The sequence below is a fragment of the Drosophila pseudoobscura genome, chromosome X, assembly GCF_009870125.1.
Source record: "Drosophila pseudoobscura strain MV-25-SWS-2005 chromosome X, UCI_Dpse_MV25, whole genome shotgun sequence".
Taxonomy (NCBI): domain Eukaryota; kingdom Metazoa; phylum Arthropoda; class Insecta; order Diptera; family Drosophilidae; genus Drosophila; species Drosophila pseudoobscura.
The window spans coordinates 44,914,169-44,931,966 of NC_046683.1; the positions used below are offsets into that span (position 1 = coordinate 44,914,169).

The 17,798-nt window shown below is 46.2% G+C and overlaps 1 protein-coding gene across 17 annotated transcripts in view; it reads right to left on the minus strand.

Moving 5' to 3' along the window:
* Positions 1-3,602: 3,602 nt before the first annotated feature.
* Mp (collagen XV/XVIII-type protein multiplexin) overlaps positions 3,603-17,798 on the minus strand; it is a 56,356-nt gene continuing 42,160 nt past the window's right edge. For 3 of the 17 annotated variants that reach the window (XM_033382672.1, XM_015187269.2, XM_015187268.2), the window contains 15 exons: positions 16,617-16,646; positions 16,065-16,178; positions 13,127-13,369; positions 11,841-11,918; positions 11,523-11,766; positions 11,230-11,307; positions 10,130-10,284; positions 9,946-10,038; positions 7,468-7,590; positions 6,900-6,926; positions 6,118-6,132; positions 5,614-5,744; positions 4,872-5,051; positions 4,587-4,817; positions 3,603-4,488 (listed from right to left, as the gene is read on the minus strand). In XM_033382672.1, the coding sequence (XP_033238563.1) occupies positions 4,383-4,488; positions 4,587-4,817; positions 4,872-5,051; positions 5,614-5,744; positions 6,118-6,132; positions 6,900-6,926; positions 7,468-7,590; positions 9,946-10,038; positions 10,130-10,284; positions 11,230-11,307; positions 11,523-11,766; positions 11,841-11,918; positions 13,127-13,369; positions 16,065-16,178; positions 16,617-16,646 (1,848 nt within the window). In that variant the 3' untranslated portion in view covers positions 3,603-4,382. The remainder of the gene's footprint in view (positions 4,489-4,586; positions 4,818-4,871; positions 5,052-5,613; positions 5,745-6,117; positions 6,133-6,899; positions 6,927-7,467; positions 7,591-9,945; positions 10,039-10,129; positions 10,285-11,229; positions 11,308-11,522; positions 11,767-11,840; positions 11,919-13,126; positions 13,370-16,064; positions 16,179-16,616; positions 16,647-17,798) is intronic. The other 14 variants (XM_033382673.1, XM_015187277.2, XM_015187280.2 and 11 more) reach the window with 11 other exon arrangements.

Here is a 17,798-nt window from a genome sequence, read left to right on the forward strand (position 1 = left end):
AGCAAGGGGAGCCCCACTCCCACGACTCTGTGACCATCCCGTGTATGTGCGCCACTGCCACTGCCTGTGCCACTGCATGTGCCACTGCCACTGCCTGTACCACTGCCTGCTCGCATGACAAGTTGAAATGTTGACGGCTCACTGACATTGTCTGCGCGTGTGTATAGGATGGGGCTGCATTAGTGTGTGTGAGCGACATGCATGTATGAACGATATTGTGGCTCGACGTTGCCGCTCAGCGCTGGAGAATCTCATACAAAGTTATGCAAATTCCGATCCGCTGTCGCTGCCGTGTTGACGTCGCTGGGGCTGTGGGCGTTGCATTGGTTTCTGCGGTTTTGGCATGCATAATTGTTGGTTTTTAGTTACACGTTAGGCGGCGGCCCTACAGTCTCACTTTTTCCCCATACTCCTACTCGTACTCGTACTCGTACTCGTATGTGCACCTGTTATTTGTCCGCTGTAATTGTGAGGCTTACTTGCAGTTTGGCTGTTGATAGCATTTAAAAGTGAGTTACGCAATGCAGATAAATATACGGATTTTCCACATTATTATACTCTATATCCTCGCACCAAAACGCAGAGAAGAAATGATATCACTTTGGAAGCCCTTTAACGATTTTTTTGGGATTATGTATATCTTTTTGTGGAGTTCAAATTGTTCTATATGTAGTTACTCTCAAAGGTGAACGTTCCTTGTACAATACACCAAAAAAATAGGCTCTCTCATCTTCCCACTCATCATTGGAATACGCGTATGAAGCACATTGAACTCCTTCGAGTATTCTATTTTGATTGGAAGCCATTCATAATTTCGGGTAATTCGAAACCCCAATCTTATAGCTGTGATAGATTGTAAATCACATACGAGCAGAACAATAATCATTTCTCAGACATTTGCTATTTTTGTTTGCTCTGCTCGGTGGCTACAGGGGCTCCGGGGCTTGGGGCTATCATCAAAAAACAATTCTCTGCGTTGCGTCCGCAGAATAATGGACGTTAGGCCGCGCGTCTTGATAAGCTAAATGATAAATTGTTTTTATCCGTGACATATGTATGTACGTGTACGTGTGTGTGCCTGCCCCTGCATGTGTCATGTGTGTGTGTGTATATGGAGAACTTGTTACGGATGCTGGATGCGTAAGTTGTGTGGCTTGCTGAGAGAAAGTTGTTGGTCGGTTGTTTTGTGCTCCGCTTTCAATGAAAAAAGCACAGTGAATTGGAAGGAAAACGCCGGAGTTGGGTGGAGCCGGGTGGAGCTGAAAAACAAGCTCGGAAAACTTGTAAATGCGCTTGGGCACAAAAGTGGAATCTAATAAGCTCACGGCTAAATGTGTTATGATGAATGACATTGTCAGCCGCACACGGAATTTAAAAGTTTGTATGCCCTGAGACCACCCGGAGACTTCCTCCAGCACGGCTTATAATTGAAAACTCCAGTTTGGGCCTCTGCCTGAATTCCGGCTATGGATGATGGCTTACCACGGACTCTGCTTCTACGACTCTCTGGCCTCTCTGGCCGCACAGCTAATCAACTAATACAACATTTTCGTATTCATTCATTAAATTAAAATTTCATCCCGCTCATCTGGTTTGATTGCCTTGCGCCTAAGTGCGGACGACCCATCCCCATCCCCAACCCCAACCCCATCCGCTCCTGCGGCGGCTAATACTGTGGCTTCTGCCAGTCCCAGTCCCAATCCCAGTGCCAATCCCAAGACCAATCGCAACTGTTGGCACTCTCCAGCTTCCTGGATTGTTTGCTTATTTGCTGGCTTCTGACAGGCCTGGCTGACAGTCGCATCTCCGGCTCAGCGTTGCTCTGGCCCTGGCCTCGTGCATAAGTATCTGTATCTGTATCTGTATCTGTATCTGTATCTGTAGGTGTATTTGTATTTGTATCTTTATTGGTATCTGTATCTGTTTTACCGCTGTGGCAACGACCAAATCCGGACCCAGAAAACCTCCCCCCTCCCTCAACGAAACTATGTGCTGTGCTGCCTTGCCATTGAAATTCATAAAGCATCAATGGCTCCGCAGAGCATCAAGGGGCGCGTGGCTCTTTTTGTTTGAAATCATTTGCTTTAATTCAAGTGAAAAATTATTTAAATTGGTTATCAAACGTGCGGCTCAGACAAACATCGATGTGACTACGGATGCAGATACAGATACAGATACAGGACGAGATACAAATACAGGTACACGTGGCATAGACTTTCGTTCATTTTTTGGGGGAATTGTTTGGGCAGCCGCAGCGGCAGCATTTTCTTTGTTTTTCTGCCCTCCATATAAAAAGCTTTGCTGCCGGTCTGTGGCATTTCTGTGTGGAAATGAAAATTGATTCCAAGCTAAATGAAAAATATTGATCAAAGTAATTTCTTGGCATTCTCGCCCACGTAGATGAATTCGTAATATTTTTTATTTAGTGAAAAATGTATGGGCCACATCAAATATTTTTCAATGGCTATAGAAGGCAGTTGAGTCTGGCTCCAAGGGGATTTGTCGATATGCCAGAAGTGTTCAGCTTCCTGTTATCCTTATATATGTATGTATATCAATGCGTGTTTATGGATATTAATATTTCACGGCCATATACTCGAGACCAATTACACTTGATTGCATAGGAATATATATTTACGAATACTTTTCAGAGAGCCCAATGTCAAACTTTAATTGATCAATCAGTACATCAGCTCGGACAGTTCTTGTTAGGGATTGTCCACTCTTCTTATAAGCAAGCAAAAAATACTCCTCTCAGCATACCTTCTACGTTTCTCTCTAATAAAACCATTTTCAGTGCATTCGATAGTTTAGTTTTTATTATTTCGTATTATTTATTTAAGTTATATTATAATTTATTTCTGTTACGCTCTTTTCATTTCATCATATTTTATCATAGTTTAGGCTTACGACTAGAGGGTTCTGTTCTCGTTCTCGTTCTCCGCTTCAGTTTTGATTTCACTAAATATATATAAGTATAGTATGTTACTATAATGCCGTCTTCTGGCTGACTCCATGCCATCTATCCGTCCGTTTGTGTTCTGCTTTTGTTGTTGGTTGTTTGTGGTTTCTTGTTTCTTTTTTAAATTAATACCTTAACTGTCGTTACAATTACATTTAATTACAATACAATGTTTTAGTTGGAAATGCATTGGTAAAATGCAAAGAAATTATGTAACTAACTATAATTAGAATTTAGTTAAGTATCCGTATTCGAATTTCAATAATTTACGAATATTCCATACATGACACGATTGCGGATATATGTATGTATGTATGTATGCATGCATGCTCTTCTGTGAGTGTGTGTGTGTGTGTGTGTGTGCTGGGTTATGGCTATATTTAGTTTAATTAACTTTTTTTATCATCGGATGCATATAAAAACTGGATCCGAACTTGGATTTCGAGTATTCGTTTGAGTTGCGCGCTACACTGTAGAAAATCTCCCTCTGACCTAAGAAGGACTCTGTATAGAAAACGTTCATAAAACATACGCTGTAGTTGCAAGTATATCCTACGAGTATGTAAGTTCTTATAGACAGGATAGAGTGGGGAGTGAGATGCATGCGATAGTTTAAAAACGCTTTCGTATCGTTCGTTTCTTCGGTTCCTTATAATTACACACACTTAGAAGTCTTGTGGCGAAAAAAAAAAACACATTTATACACGCATATACAGAGTCATGTGGGATATGGGTTGTAGGATGGGGAATGTTCCCCGGGTGCACTCCCGTACGAGCTAAGTAGGAGACTAATTTGGCCAGTAATGCGTATGCCCAGACCCTGGAGGCCTCTGGGCTCTTCCGTCTTGGTAGTGATGCCAGTGATGCCGTTGCCTTGTCCTGGCCCTTGCCCTTGCTCTGTGATCGAACTTACGTAATTACAAAAAATTGCATTATTAAGTTACGGCTAACATTAGGTTACAAAGTACAAATTACAAACTACGAATACGATTTCCTGCTTCAAAAAAAAATTTTCTCTTGCCTTGTACTGAACATAAAGTACATATGATATACATATATATATATGTATATATACATATCTCCGATATATATATGTGGTATGTATCGTATTTCGAAATATATATTAGGCATTACCTACGAGTAGTATTTATGTGTACGGTAATATATTGTACGAGTATGTGTTTATATGCATCCTCCATCTGTCGTCTGAGTATTCTCTTTTTGGTTTCTGTTTGGAATTCGCTGATTATATGCATGGCCATGATTTACGTTTACATTTAATGTGGGTGTGGTGTGTCTGTGTCCGTGATTTGCCTTGTTCTGGTTCTGGTTCTTGTTCTTGTTTCTGTTGTGGTTCTCGTTCTGGTTCCTGTTTTATGTATGAGAATGGTTTGGTATTGTTCTTGCTGCGACCCCGCGCTTACAGCAGTAAATCGTCCAAATGCGCTGCATACTCCTCTGCTGTGCGGAACTCCAGATTCTGGCTGCGACTGGGACCACGACTGTGACTGTGGCCATAGCTGTGACTGTCGCGGGGGGCGGGGGGGGATAATGAGCAAAGTTTGGGCGGGCCATAAAACGTTAATGCCAAATCAATAATGCCAAACCGTACACGTGTAACTACCTGTCGCTGGCGTCCCGCTTCTTCCGCTTCCGATCCTGAGAGAGGGCCTCCACGCAGAGCACAATCAGCTTGCCATCGCAGGGCTGGCGCTTCTGTTCGAGCAGCTTATGGCCTGCCAGATCGCTGGCGTACCCGCTCTTGTCGTGGGCACTCGAGTGCCAGGCATCGCAGTATGTGTCCATGGAGCGCTCTCCATTGGGCAGCGATCCATGCCAAACCATCTTCAAGGGCCTGCAGTTGAAGAGAACGTGAGCAGCTTCTTTGGGAGATTACGAGCCGTCTTACCATAGCGGATCCGTCATCACATTCTTGCCGCTGAAGCTGTAGATGCGCGGCGCCTGGGAGAAGAAGCCGCCCTGTCCGTTGAAGATGCCCTTCCACGAGTTGAAGAGCACATCGCCGCGCGTGTTCACCACGGGCAGGTCCCGGTCAGCCGGACGGACAATGGAGTCCAGGTTCTGTACCCTGTGGGCGAAAATCAGCGTTTCATTTATGTGCTAGCTAGTAATGCAAGGAGCAGGTTATGGCCATCATACGAGCGGCAATTAAATGCGAGCAAACAAACGGCCATCAAAAGAAGTCTAAGGGGCAGGTGCCGGCGCCTCACTGCGTGCGTTTCCCGCACCCCCTATATTCGCTTATTTATTCATGTTTTTCCTTCATATATTTAGCGCCTCCCTGCCTCCCTGCCACCCTGCCAGCCTGCTTGCCGAAGTACTCGTACTTCCCATTCAGCTGGCGCTGTGTAAATAAATTGCACGAAATTGTTTTCAGAAGCTTTTGTTCATATTTTGAGCCCTGTTCCCCTTGGCTCTCGCCCAGATATCAAGATTATGCGTCAACTAATGAGTTTCCCGAGTGTCGGCTGAGCCACGTGGCGTATGAGCGATGCCGAACACGGCTGTTATGGCTGTACGCTCGGATTGCGAGGAGGCTTAATGCCAGAGCCAAAAACTAAGCATGAAAACACGGCTAATACGCGTACAAAATCTAGAAGAAGATAAGACACACTCGACGCGCTACTCACCTGGAGGAGAGGAACGCCTTGAAGGTGCCCAGCAGACCGGCTCGTCTCCCCTGCCGGTAGCAGGCAAAGTCCGCGCCGCGGATTCCCTGCAGGTCGCCGACGGAGGGCTCGTTCAATGCGGCCACGCGGAGCTGTTCCAGCGAAGACGGTGGCGGGGCAGATGTAGATCCAGGAAAATATGTCAGGAAATTAATGCGGAATTTATGTCAAGCATTTTAAGATCTAATTAATACAGAATTTAATAGCCAGAAATTGTTTGAGTTTGAACAACAAAGGTCTTTGGCCAACAAAACTCGGTGGGGGGGGGGGGGGACTTGAAAAAATGATAAGTGGATGTAATGGATAGTAAAATATTTCAAATAATTGCCTGCATGCGGCCGGGGGGAATACGGGATACGGAATACGGGATAGAGAAAATAATTAAAGCGAAACTCAGGGGAAAAACACTCAGGACGGAGAGGAGCACAAGGGTCGATTCTTAGGTAATTGAAATTCAGGACTCACCATTCGCGGATACCACTAGAAATGTGATTTTAATTACATATTTTAAGGCATTTCGTTGGTAATCCCCGTTAATTTTGTTTGGAAGACGCAGCCGAGGAGTGTGGGGCAAAAATATGTTCAATTTAGTAGAGATAGAGATAGATATTCATAATGAAAGTTTCGCATTCTAACACCAAACACAGGAGGAGAGGAGTTGGAGCTCTCAACAACCGTGATCTGTGCTTTCATAAGAGATGCGCTGAGAACAAAGCTTCAAGGATTACGATTACCCAAAACAAATGACAAAAAATTCAATCAAGAAGCGTCTAGTTAAAAAGCAAATCATCCAACATACATATACATATAGTACTAGTACATATAAAACGAGTTTCAATATGGATAAAAGACGGTCTCAGTCTCCACTGGATTGGTCGAATGAGAACACAAAACCGCCAATGGGCGTGGTGGGCGGAAAAAACACACACAGAGAGAGAAAGAGAGAGTAAGAGTGAGAGACAAAAGCAGACAGAAAATCAAACTACACCAATTGTTCCGTGTGCAACAGAACTCAAAATGCAATTTCGCTAATTAGAAATATTTTCATTGACCAGCAAACAAAATCAAATTATTTATTCAACGAGAGAGTGTGTGTGTGTCTGTGTCTGTGTATGTGATTGTGCAGGAGATGCGTTAATTTTACAATATTTCGAGTTTTCGAATTGGTTTTTGGTTGGTTACTTTCACTCTACGCTACGCTACGATACTGTATGCCATATGGTATGCCATATTATGGATTTAATTACCGTTTCGTATTCGGGCGCGGTGGTAAACTGCATTTAACGATAATTAATTATAGATAGGTTTAGTAGGGTTTATTAACAACACTGCTTCGCATTTGATATGGAATTAGGAACAACACTTTTGCCTTCCTTATAGATAAGTATGGATAGTTTAGAGGATGGATAGCTTGGAGTTTCTCAGCTGAGTCCAAGTTTTTGTTAGAGACACCTCAGCGGAGTAACGACATTCATGCAGACAAATCGATACAAGTGTTTGCCCTTGACCCTTGATGCGCGTGAAGGGTTGAGCAGCGCGATTCATGAATTATTCATATTTCAACGAGGAAAAGTCGAGTACAATTAACTCTCTCTCGCTCTCGCTATCGCTCTCCCCTCGAATAATATACATAATTCAAAGGGAATCACAGATGGGACTCTGATTTCACAATCCCATTTCAAGCACTACTCAATTGTTCTCTGCATCAATGCCATTATCCGATGTGACAGAATGTAAAATATATGTACATATGTACATACGCGCATATGTGCATATGTATTTTGTTTGTATCGTAAGCAACAATGGGGCACTCACCGTGGGCGTGTTGAGGGGGGGTGGTGGACTGTTCAGCAGGTTCTTCGATTGCAGGTCGAAGCGCATTGATGGCGCCACCGTGGTGGGCGGGGCGGGCGTGGCGATCGGCACCAGGGTTCCCAGCTGCGTCAAATAAGATGGAGGAGACAAACGGGAATTAAATGTGAAAACGTAATTAAGAGGCTGGCAGACAAACAAGCGTTTGATGAATTTGTAATTAATAAAACAAGAGCTCTGCACAAATATCCTTCCGCACAAGCACCGGCATCAGCATCAGCATCAGCATGGGTATCGTCATCGGCGGAGACAACGACAACGACAATGCGAACGACAACCCTTTCAAAGTAGTTAATATTTCAGCAAGGACAAGGAGCAAAGAGCCCAGGACTCGCCCCATTATGAGATGAAATCAGTGCTCTTGTATTGAAACTTTTGCTCAAATATTTGCATTACGTGTAGGGAAATATGTAGCAAACAGCTCCAGTCCTGCGCTCGCTTTTTTGTACGGAATTAGGGTCAAATTTTCGACTGCCATCCCTCCCGAGTGTCGTGCCATAATGCGCGGCTCGGGTCTGTCCCCAAGTCTGGCTTTGGCGTTGTCGCAGCCGCCGCCGACGACGCGTCGTCGTCGTCGTCTGACAAAAGTTTTAATTACTATTTTGAACTTTAAGTAGTCGACTCGTGTACTGAAATCTAATTAGACTGGCGCCGCCTCGGCTACAAGAAAGTACGACTACGAGTACAAGTATCTCGGGCAGACAGCTACAGCTGTGTAGGGCCCAGACGAATCCGAAATGCAAATGCCAGTTAGTAGGGCAACAAAGGGGCTTTGCTCCGGCTCGATTTTGCCGTATTACGAGCACAAGTACGAGTAAGAGTAAGAGTATGAGTAAGTGAGTACCCTGCACCCTGACAGTTCATGGTCCTGCGTTGGGGTTTTTGTTGTCAAAAAGTATTTAAATGCTGCCGTCAAAGGCAAGAGATTTCAGTTTCATTCGGGGGCCGTCTTATGCACATGCCAGGCACAGTTTGCCAGGAACCGGGAGCCAGGAGCCAGGCGCCAGGAGCCAGGCGCCAGGAGCCAGGACCAGCTCTGTGCCCTGCCCCCGCTGTGCTGGCTTTTGTGCTTGCATCAACGGAAGCGGAAATCGAATCTTGAGCAGTTTTTTCCTTTTTTTTTTTTTTTTTTTTTGCTACCCAATTCCGAGAATATTGTACATTTTAGGCACAAAAGCTGGCACTAGTTTTCTCTTTCATTTTCCGTTCTCCATTTTTAGATTTCAATAAAGACGCAAGCAGCAGAAATTGTGGCCACTTTAATGTTTAACAAGCTTCTGGGAAATCGAGCAATTTTGCGTGTAATTTGAGAATCCTTCACAAATGCTGAGCGTGGCAAATTGCCATGTAGCATAGCAGGGTCCAGTGTCCAGTTTCCAGCGGCCAGTGGCAAGTGGCTAGTGGCTAGTGGCAAGTAGCTGTTCACCTTGGCCAGGACCCACAGTGCGCTGTGGCGACAGGCAAGATTAATTGGCTTGTGGCACTGGCGAATTTAGGGTGTAGGAAGTAGGATCCTGCCTGCCTGCCCCGAGTGTCCAAGGGACGATAATAAAACCTTCGATTTCCGTTTAATATTATTTTTAATCTGCTGCGGCAGTTTATGACTCCGAGGCGGGTCCCCCCCCGATCGCTGGATGCATGTTTTATATTTCGTCAATAAATGTTTGAAAGCTGCCTGCCGTCCGAGGGACTGTGTCTTGTCCTGTGTGTAACATCGAATTGCCTGCCACATGCCACATGCCATATGTCCTTTGCAACTCCCCTTGAGTCTGACTCTGAGGCTGAGGCTGAGTCTGAGTCTGAGGATGTTCTTGTATCCGTTAACTGGGACAAGTGAAAAGCCAAGCTCAAGTCAATATAATTGAATAACGGGCCACACGCACCCAGACATCCCCGGATACGCACATTCCACATGCTCGTATGTGCGACAGTTGCGATTCCATGGGGCAATCAGTCCGTACGTCTGCAACATTTAATGTGCAAATAAAAAACGAGTCGACTCGAGTCGATTCGAGTCGATACAAGGGCAATGCCAAACAAACCTTATTTTATGGCAGCCAAGAAAAATAAATAAATAAATAAGAACGGAGAACGGAGAACGGGAACCAGGGATTGGGGATTGGGGACCATTGCTGGTGCCTTGGGTCTCCTCTTCTATTTTTATATGCATTTTATTCGGTTTTGTCTTGTGTTCGGTTCATGGGGCACATGGCCATAATGGAACATCACTCAGCCGCTCGGAGGTGGCTCTATAAAATAATAACCGCCCGCCAGCGTGCTCAGCGCTCGTCATATTTGGCATTTTAAAAGTGCCACCCGCTTTTAGCCTGTTTGCTTAGGAGCCAGAAATCAAATCCAGCTCCCTTCCTGGACCCAATCCCCAACCAAATCTCCAGCCCAAGCCCCGATCCGAGGACTCACCGCAATGTATTGCCATCCCTTGTTGACGCGCACAAGGAGCGCCTCCTCCTCGGTGATGTAGGCCAGTGTTCCAGGCGGGTTGAGTGCCGATTTCTGCAGAAGATACGTGCACGAGTATTTAAAGCGTTTAAAAATAAATGCGAGATTCCAAATTTATCCAAGGGAGGTTATCCGCCGGTCCCACCTTTGTCATTTCATCGATATTCTGGAAGGTGACTGCGCCGGGCACAATCTTCATGTTTATGTTCGACGATGAGGCCGAAAAGTATGGTTCCTCGCCCACTGCTGGACCCAAGGCCTCTTCGTGCTTATGTGAGTGTCCCGGCTGGCGAGGAGCCTCTGCAAGGATGGAATGTGCATTATATGGACGCCCAAATGGTATCAAAACTACATTTTTTTCGAATTCCCTGTGTTCTACATAGCTACAGTAATTTAAGAAACTTAACTGCATTACGATGTGTCGATTAAAAAAGAATACAAAATATAACAAGCGATACAAGATACATATTTCCAGCCTAAAGACTGGAACTGTCTGGAACACATTTAAATTTTCTAAAATTTATGAAATTTATTTGCAATGGAAAATAAATATATAACCAATGTTTCAAGCTAACATTTTAATACGGCATACGTTACGGCACCCGTGGTTACAATAGATTTTGTACATATGTTATATATTTAACATGCTAACATTTAATTTCCGAGCTACAAAATGTTGTACATTTATTTTGTTTTCACTTCCATAGACCCCAAAAAAAAATAGCGAAATAAAAAGCGCAGATATGTTACGATTTAAAGAGTTTTAGCATGAGTAAGTTCTTGTTTTCTATTTCCACATACATAGGTATCACCAGGGCACAAAAGATAAAAAAAGTATAGTCAAAATATGGCAAATATATTTGAATTCCAGGCTACGAGTCAGTAAAACATAATGTAGGTGGCACATGACTCGTGTGCGTTTCCCGGAGAAACGAAAAAAGGCATGACGGTGTTAAAATACTCGAATACGCAAAGTGTTTACATGTTGTACTCTATCAACGGGGGAAAATGAGTTAATGATGATGTGCAAATATGGGAAGCAGCGCGCTCCATTCACTACGTGCGCGAGTGGGTGGGGTGTTGGGGCGGCATTCCGTGAAAGTGATAAAGTGGCAGTGGGAGAGGGAGAGGTGTGGCCCAAAGGGAAAGTCATGCTACGGGCACATTCAAATGACACGGGCATTCAAGGGGCTAATGCTACTAGGGCTACTGTGGATGGAGTTGAGATTTAGTGGGTTCGTTTACCGGCTGTGCCGTCGGGCCGATCGCGCAGATCTTGCAGCTCTCGCAGGGCTTTGAGTTCGTCTAAAGATGAGCGCGCACCTTGATGACGAGTACGATACAAATGAATTCGATTGATTGGTTTTTGGTTTTTTGTGGTTTGCTTTGGTTTGGTTTGGTTTGGCTCGGGCTAGGAGAATGCTAATTATGTACAGGTATTGTATGATTGTTCAAGGCACAACTACAGGCACCTAACTATTCTGGCACTGGACATATTTACAACCTGGCCCGACGCCTGCACGGCGGAGCCCACTCACCTGGTCGGCCGTAGTACGAGGCGTCGCCAAAGAAGCTCCGCGAGTCCATGCCCGGCTCGCCCTTGGGGCCGGTTATCGACAGTCCCGGCAGTCCGGGGGGTCCCGGGGGACCAGGCGGTCCAGCCATTGGTATGTACTGGACTCCACTGCTGTCTCCGTCCCCGCCGCCCGATGCGGGTAGTCCCGGAGGGCCTGGCAGGCCGTCGCGTCCGTCCTGGCCAGTGTCACCCTTGTCACCTTTGGGCTGGGAGGAGACATGTCGTTTCGGTGATCGATCACCATTGTCCCGAAAGAATACGGATTCTTGTGCACACTTACCCCTTCGCGACCGCCAGTGTCTCCTTTGGGACCCTTTGGTCCCATCTCACCCTTTGGTCCTGTCATGCCGGGTCGGCCCTGCGAATCGATTAAATCGTGGGATTATATGTTGAGATTCTTGAATGATGTCAGATCTTTGACTCTGTGCTTTGCCAGAGTGAACCTCAAACTTCGATGCCTCACCGCCGCGGCCCTAAGAGTTCTTAGAGGCTTCTCAGAGTTCATTAGATACGTGCAATTATTGAAATTACTGCAAATTACAGTGCCACAAATATGCTGTGCGAGCACGTAGCAAACAAAAATCACACTCGACTTGCCGTAAGTGGGAAAGTTCGGGTAAAATTATAAGATCATTGGCAGCAACGGCCGCACGAACGTAATGTCTGTTGCAAACGAGGCTGAGCCAAGGAGGCATCCGGAAGGCAACGGTGAGAGCCCACGCCTGGCCCACGCCTGGCCCACTAGGGCAAGTTGAACTATGGCCAAAATGGCCAAACTTTTGCCGTTTGGAGTGCAACAATTTTCTAGTCGCAATGCTTTTGTTTCCCCGTTGCTCGTTCCGGCAATTGAGCCAAAGTTTCCCTTTGGCCGCCACTCCGACGCTGCAGTCCATGTAAATACGTTGCTTGACTCTGATTTGAAGCGGTAAGCGATGCCAGTTGGCACAGAGAGGCAGGCACACGCGCCTGCCTCTCGATTCACTGACTCAGACACGGCCAAAAAGGAAAGTTACTCTTTGTTGCCACTGCCATGGCTGGAGCTGCTAGTGCCAGTGCCAGTGCCGGTTCCAGTGCCTCTGCTTTTGTTGCCACTGCTGTTGTAGCCACTGATGTTTCTGTTACTGTTTCTGTTGCTGTTGCTTAGTGTTGTTATTGCGGAATAATGGCGGAATTTCTGGGTAAACTGCAATTGGAATCGTGCACTGACTGCCTGCCTGCCGCGTCCTGAATAACCGTGATGAAAATGCACTTAAAATACTTTTCGTTTGAGTTTATTTCGCCAAGTTGAGTGCCGCTTTCGTTTTTGCATCTTCCCCAGTCTGGGCCCAATCCCAATCTCTTACTCGGCCCTGATTGTCTACATCGCGAATGCGGCCAAAAGCTGTCTGTCTATCTGTTTGTATCTGAACTCTTTCGCTTTCTCTCTCTCTCTCTCTCTCCGCATCAACAACAAAAGGAGGAGCAACAACAGCAGGGCCCAAATGGGTGAAAGCATGTGAAAGTTGGTCAGCCTCATGAATATGCAGGCAAAAGTTACGAGTAGCTCCTCTCCAGTACAGTGCTTACCGAGTGTCCAATATCGCCCATGGCTCCTGGCTTGCCAGGCGGTCCAATTGGTCCAGTGGATCCGGTGCCGCCGCGACGTCCTCGCATGCCCTTTTCACCCTTCTCGCCCTTGGTTCCGTTGGCGGAAAGGCCCTCGAGTCCGCCCGGCTGGCCAGCCTGGCCCGGGAGGCCGGGCAGTCCGGGAGTTCCTGGCTCGCCGGGCTCACCCTTTGCGCCGTTGGACCCATGCGCACCTTTGTGACCCTAGCAGAAGGCGGGGCCGGAAAGAAAGCAAGTGTGTGAAATGATTTACGGGCTTAAATATACGCTACATGTGGCCCAAGGGGAATGGGAATGCGTATGGGGAAAGGGAAAGGAATCAGTTTAGGAGTGGAACGGGTATTGGGGATTGGGGATTGGGGTCTCGGGTACAGCCTCAGCCTCTCGCCTAATTTGGCCGTAAAACTCAATTTCAAACGTTTTGTCGACGACAGAAAAAATTCAATTCAAACTCATTTTGAAATCAAATCAATTCCGAAATCCCGCACCCACACACGCACCGCACCGCTTGGGGAAATTTATGCGCCCGAATGTATGCACCACAGCTCGGTGACAAGCCCGAAAACACAAAAACCATATTCCTTTTGGGTCTCCTCAGCTTCCTCCTTTGTGGAAGTTTGCAGCCCCATCCCCCGCTCCGGCTTCTACCCAGCGGGTGTGCCGACTCGATTCATCCCCAGCGTCGTCTTCCACATCATCAGCGCCTTAAATGGTTCGCCATAAATTTGCACGCGCCTTCCCCAACATTTGGATTTGGTTGTGGAAGCAGCTCGGAGGCGGCTCGGAGGCGGCTCAAGCTTGTGGATGATCCGACTCCTGTTTTCCTTTCGGTTTGACCCACCCTGGGCCCAGACCCAGCTCCATCTCCATCTCCATATCGCCAACTTAATACCAACTAATGAATAATTAATAAGCCACGCACACAGGCACACAAAGATACACAAGCACAAGCACACATGTACGAGTATCTGTGTGTAATTCGCCCTAACACAGTGCGCGCGAATGCTCCGGAGGCTGTCTTTCGAAGACCTCCAGAGGGAGGGTGAAGGTTAAGACTTGGGGATGTGTCTCTTTTTTAGGTTTAATGAAATGAACCTAATTGTGCGTGTATTCATACGTTTAAAATGCTAATTTCCATATTAGTTTTCCGAAAATTGTAATGCAATAACGAAGCGGGATATGGGAGAGCGGAAAGAAACGGCCTTCCGCCTCCGCCTCGGCATCTGCCTCAGCCTCCCCCGACAAATTGGGCGTAAATTTATCATAAAATCCGAATCGATTTTTACATAATGTGTTTCCACTGAAGCAGGAGGAGATTGTGAGGAGCTTTTTGCATAATTTCTTTTTATTTCACGCACGATTAATTCCGGGTGTGGCCACAATGGGGAAACTACTTAAAATAGGCCCTGCCCCGAGGTGAAGACTGGCGTAAGATTCTGTTGCCACAAGCCGCATATATATTACTCATATCAAAGGTCGTGTAAGTCTCTGGAGGCTCCAAATTGGATGGCTCAGCGGTAGGTGGAGGTGTGCTGCATCCGATTTCGAAGAGTAATCTGCGACACCGGAAACCGTCAGACAGGCCACCAGGCCGACCAGAAACACAAACAAACAGACGAACAGACGAGCAAACATATTACGCGAGCCCTGTTGCCAGATTTAAGTTTTGAGGTTGCACATAAAAGAAATACGAGTGTGCACGCCCCACGCTAACGAGGGATAGAGCGAGGGTCCTAGGGCAACTATGGGACAACATCTGAGGGTGCAAAGCCACCCCAACTAAGCTGCTAAATGGCATACAGGGTAATGGCAAGGAAGTAAGCGTCGCCTAAGCAGGATGAGCTCCCCAAATGGCCAAAACTTATTATGAAAATAATGCCAACAAGAACTGAAAAGAAACGAAACGAAACGAAAGGACACGAAATAGTTAATGCTCACTGCTGACGGAGTGACTGCTTCCCAGCTGTATCCAGACTGTATTCAGGATCCAGTGTGTGACATGCCCATGCCATGCCACATCCAGGAACTAGTCCACACGGCACCCCTGCGATCGTATCCACTGAAAATCAAATGAGCTATAAACGCACACAAATTGCCCCCCGACCAGCGACCGGAGCGGGAATCATCAGATATCGGGAGCGTCTCAAGTGACGCATTTCGGTACTGGCTGCTGATAGATATTTATGTTCCAAATTGGGTATTTCCTGCTGGACGACCGCACAAATGACTGCGATGGCCATAAATATGAAAACGGGGAGGCACCCAGCTGGAGCGAGCTGGAAGCTTTGTGCACCCCGTGTAGCATCTAGCTCCCAGCCCGTGCCCCACGCCCCGCACAAAATATGACTGTTTATCAAATTGGCAACAATTTAGCTTGGAATCAGGGAAGTACTTAAGGGTTACTACCAGGCTATTCATTTGTCTAACAAGTATTTATAACATTTGGCTAATAACTGAGTTTTACCAGCGCAAATGCTCAGCAACTACTTTTGGTAGGCGGTTCAAGCACATCAGAAAAGTACAAGGGTTTCCTTAAGTATACCCTTTGGAGCGGACGCACTAATACGTGTGACACACACATACAAGCAGGGAATATTCCCCAACCATTTGCGCATTTGACCAGGAACAGCCAACGACCTGCCCTGGCTGCCCTGGCTGCCCTTTTGAGGAGCCTCAAAATCAATTGAGCAGTCAATAGGGCAGAAATTATTATATATTTGAAACAACAATCGTGTGGGCGCCTGCACACTTTATAATATATATTATATATAATATATATTCTCGTACACCCACACACGTGCGCCGAGGGATACGCACATTGGACTATGAGTAGGAGGAGTATAAGGAATAGGAGTTGGGGAATACTTGGGCCATTTATTAGACATGCCCTCTGACTTACCGGATCGCCGCGTTCGCCCTTCTGGCCCGCTTCACCTTTCTCGCCGGACACACCTTTGGGTCCTGGCTGCGTCGTGCCTCGGAATGTGCCCATCGAGTTGACCATTAAGGACTCCTGTGTGTGTGTGTGTTGATGTGTGTGTGTGTGGGGGGCGGAGGGGGGAGAGAGGGCAGGCATAGTAATTTGTTAAATATTTGCTTGTTGTACAATTTATTTTCGATACATGTATTCTGGGCCCCACATTTTTTAACCAGCAGCAGCGGGCAGCCGGCAGCCGGCAGCCCCTTTTGACGAGGGACACATGCCGCAGACACACTAACATACAGATACGGCCGTATGGAGGTGTATCTACGGCGGAAATTTGATTAATGATCTTCCCCCAGATTGGGGGGCGGGGCTAATGATGCCAAGTGGTTCTAGTCCATTAAGTGTTGTGGCCATTGCTTACCCGGAGCCAACCTTTTGCCTTTTTTTCTCATATATATTTGTCTTTTTTTTTCTTAGTCGTTTTAGTTGTGGGAACATAAAATGGAATTGTTAAAATGGTTGTACCTTGAAAGTCCTGGTAGGATTCCAATTTATCTGTTATTTATGTGTTGATTGTTATATAAAATACATAATTTTCGATTCGATTTACGTTTAAGGTATACGATTATAGAGCAATGAGCGTGAAATTAGAGCGTATTATTAGATGAATTCACTTCGATGGCGAAAAGTATGAAATCAAAAGATACTCTCAAAATTGCAACTTTTACAAGACGAGGCACAATTATAGGGATATGGATAGATATATGTACATACATATACGGATATGTATATAATTGGATTTCTGAATAAAAGATCTGAAACAGACATGTCAACAATCAAAAGTCTCTCTAATAAACATAAAATATAAAAGCATTGCCTCCCCAAAGTCCCTAATCGTGGCTTTTAAAAACTTTTACGAATAAAAACTCCATGCGAAAATCGGCCATCATTCTACCCTATAATCACGATGCATAGAAAACATTTAAATGTATAATATTTCATGTTTCTTGAAGTGTGACCCATATGGCCCTTATTCTGATCCATATTTCGGGTATATTCAAATTCACAAAGCCATCGATAGCTGGGGGGAAAAAGAAAACCAATTCCCTTATTGGCGAGTCTCCAGACACCGCTTACCCTATGTATGTCCAAGGGGTACCACACCCTACAAGAGCAACAACAGAGGCAAGCGAAAAGCTTTTAAGCATCGCCACCAAAGGCCGGCTCTGCCACGATGATAATGATGATAAACCCTCCGACATTAAACAATGGAAGGGCCGCCAGACGCCAACAGGCAGGCTACAGTCGAGAGCCGAGAGCCCAGAGACGAGAGTGTCTGATTTTTACTGCCGCTCCGTCGACCACAAGTAGCTTGACACTTTCATAAACGTAACAGTGCGATAATGATTACGGCCCGGTCTCCTCGTCACTCCCATGGAACTCTCCCCCAGTTAGACGGTGGGTTGAGTGGGAGTGTGGAGAGGGGCAGAGGGGGAGAGGGGGAGAAGCCAACATACGGCGTTGAAATGCGGCGATAAAGCCGGGGCGGCAGGAAGAAAAGTTTCACTCTTGCATGAAAGGGTTAAGAGTGGCAGCGATACGGCCAGGATGCCAGGATGCCAGCACTGATGTGTAGGTGGGTTGGTGAGTGAGTGAGTGAGTGAGTGGGTGCCAGTATCTGTGTGCGTGTTACCGCATTTAACCGCG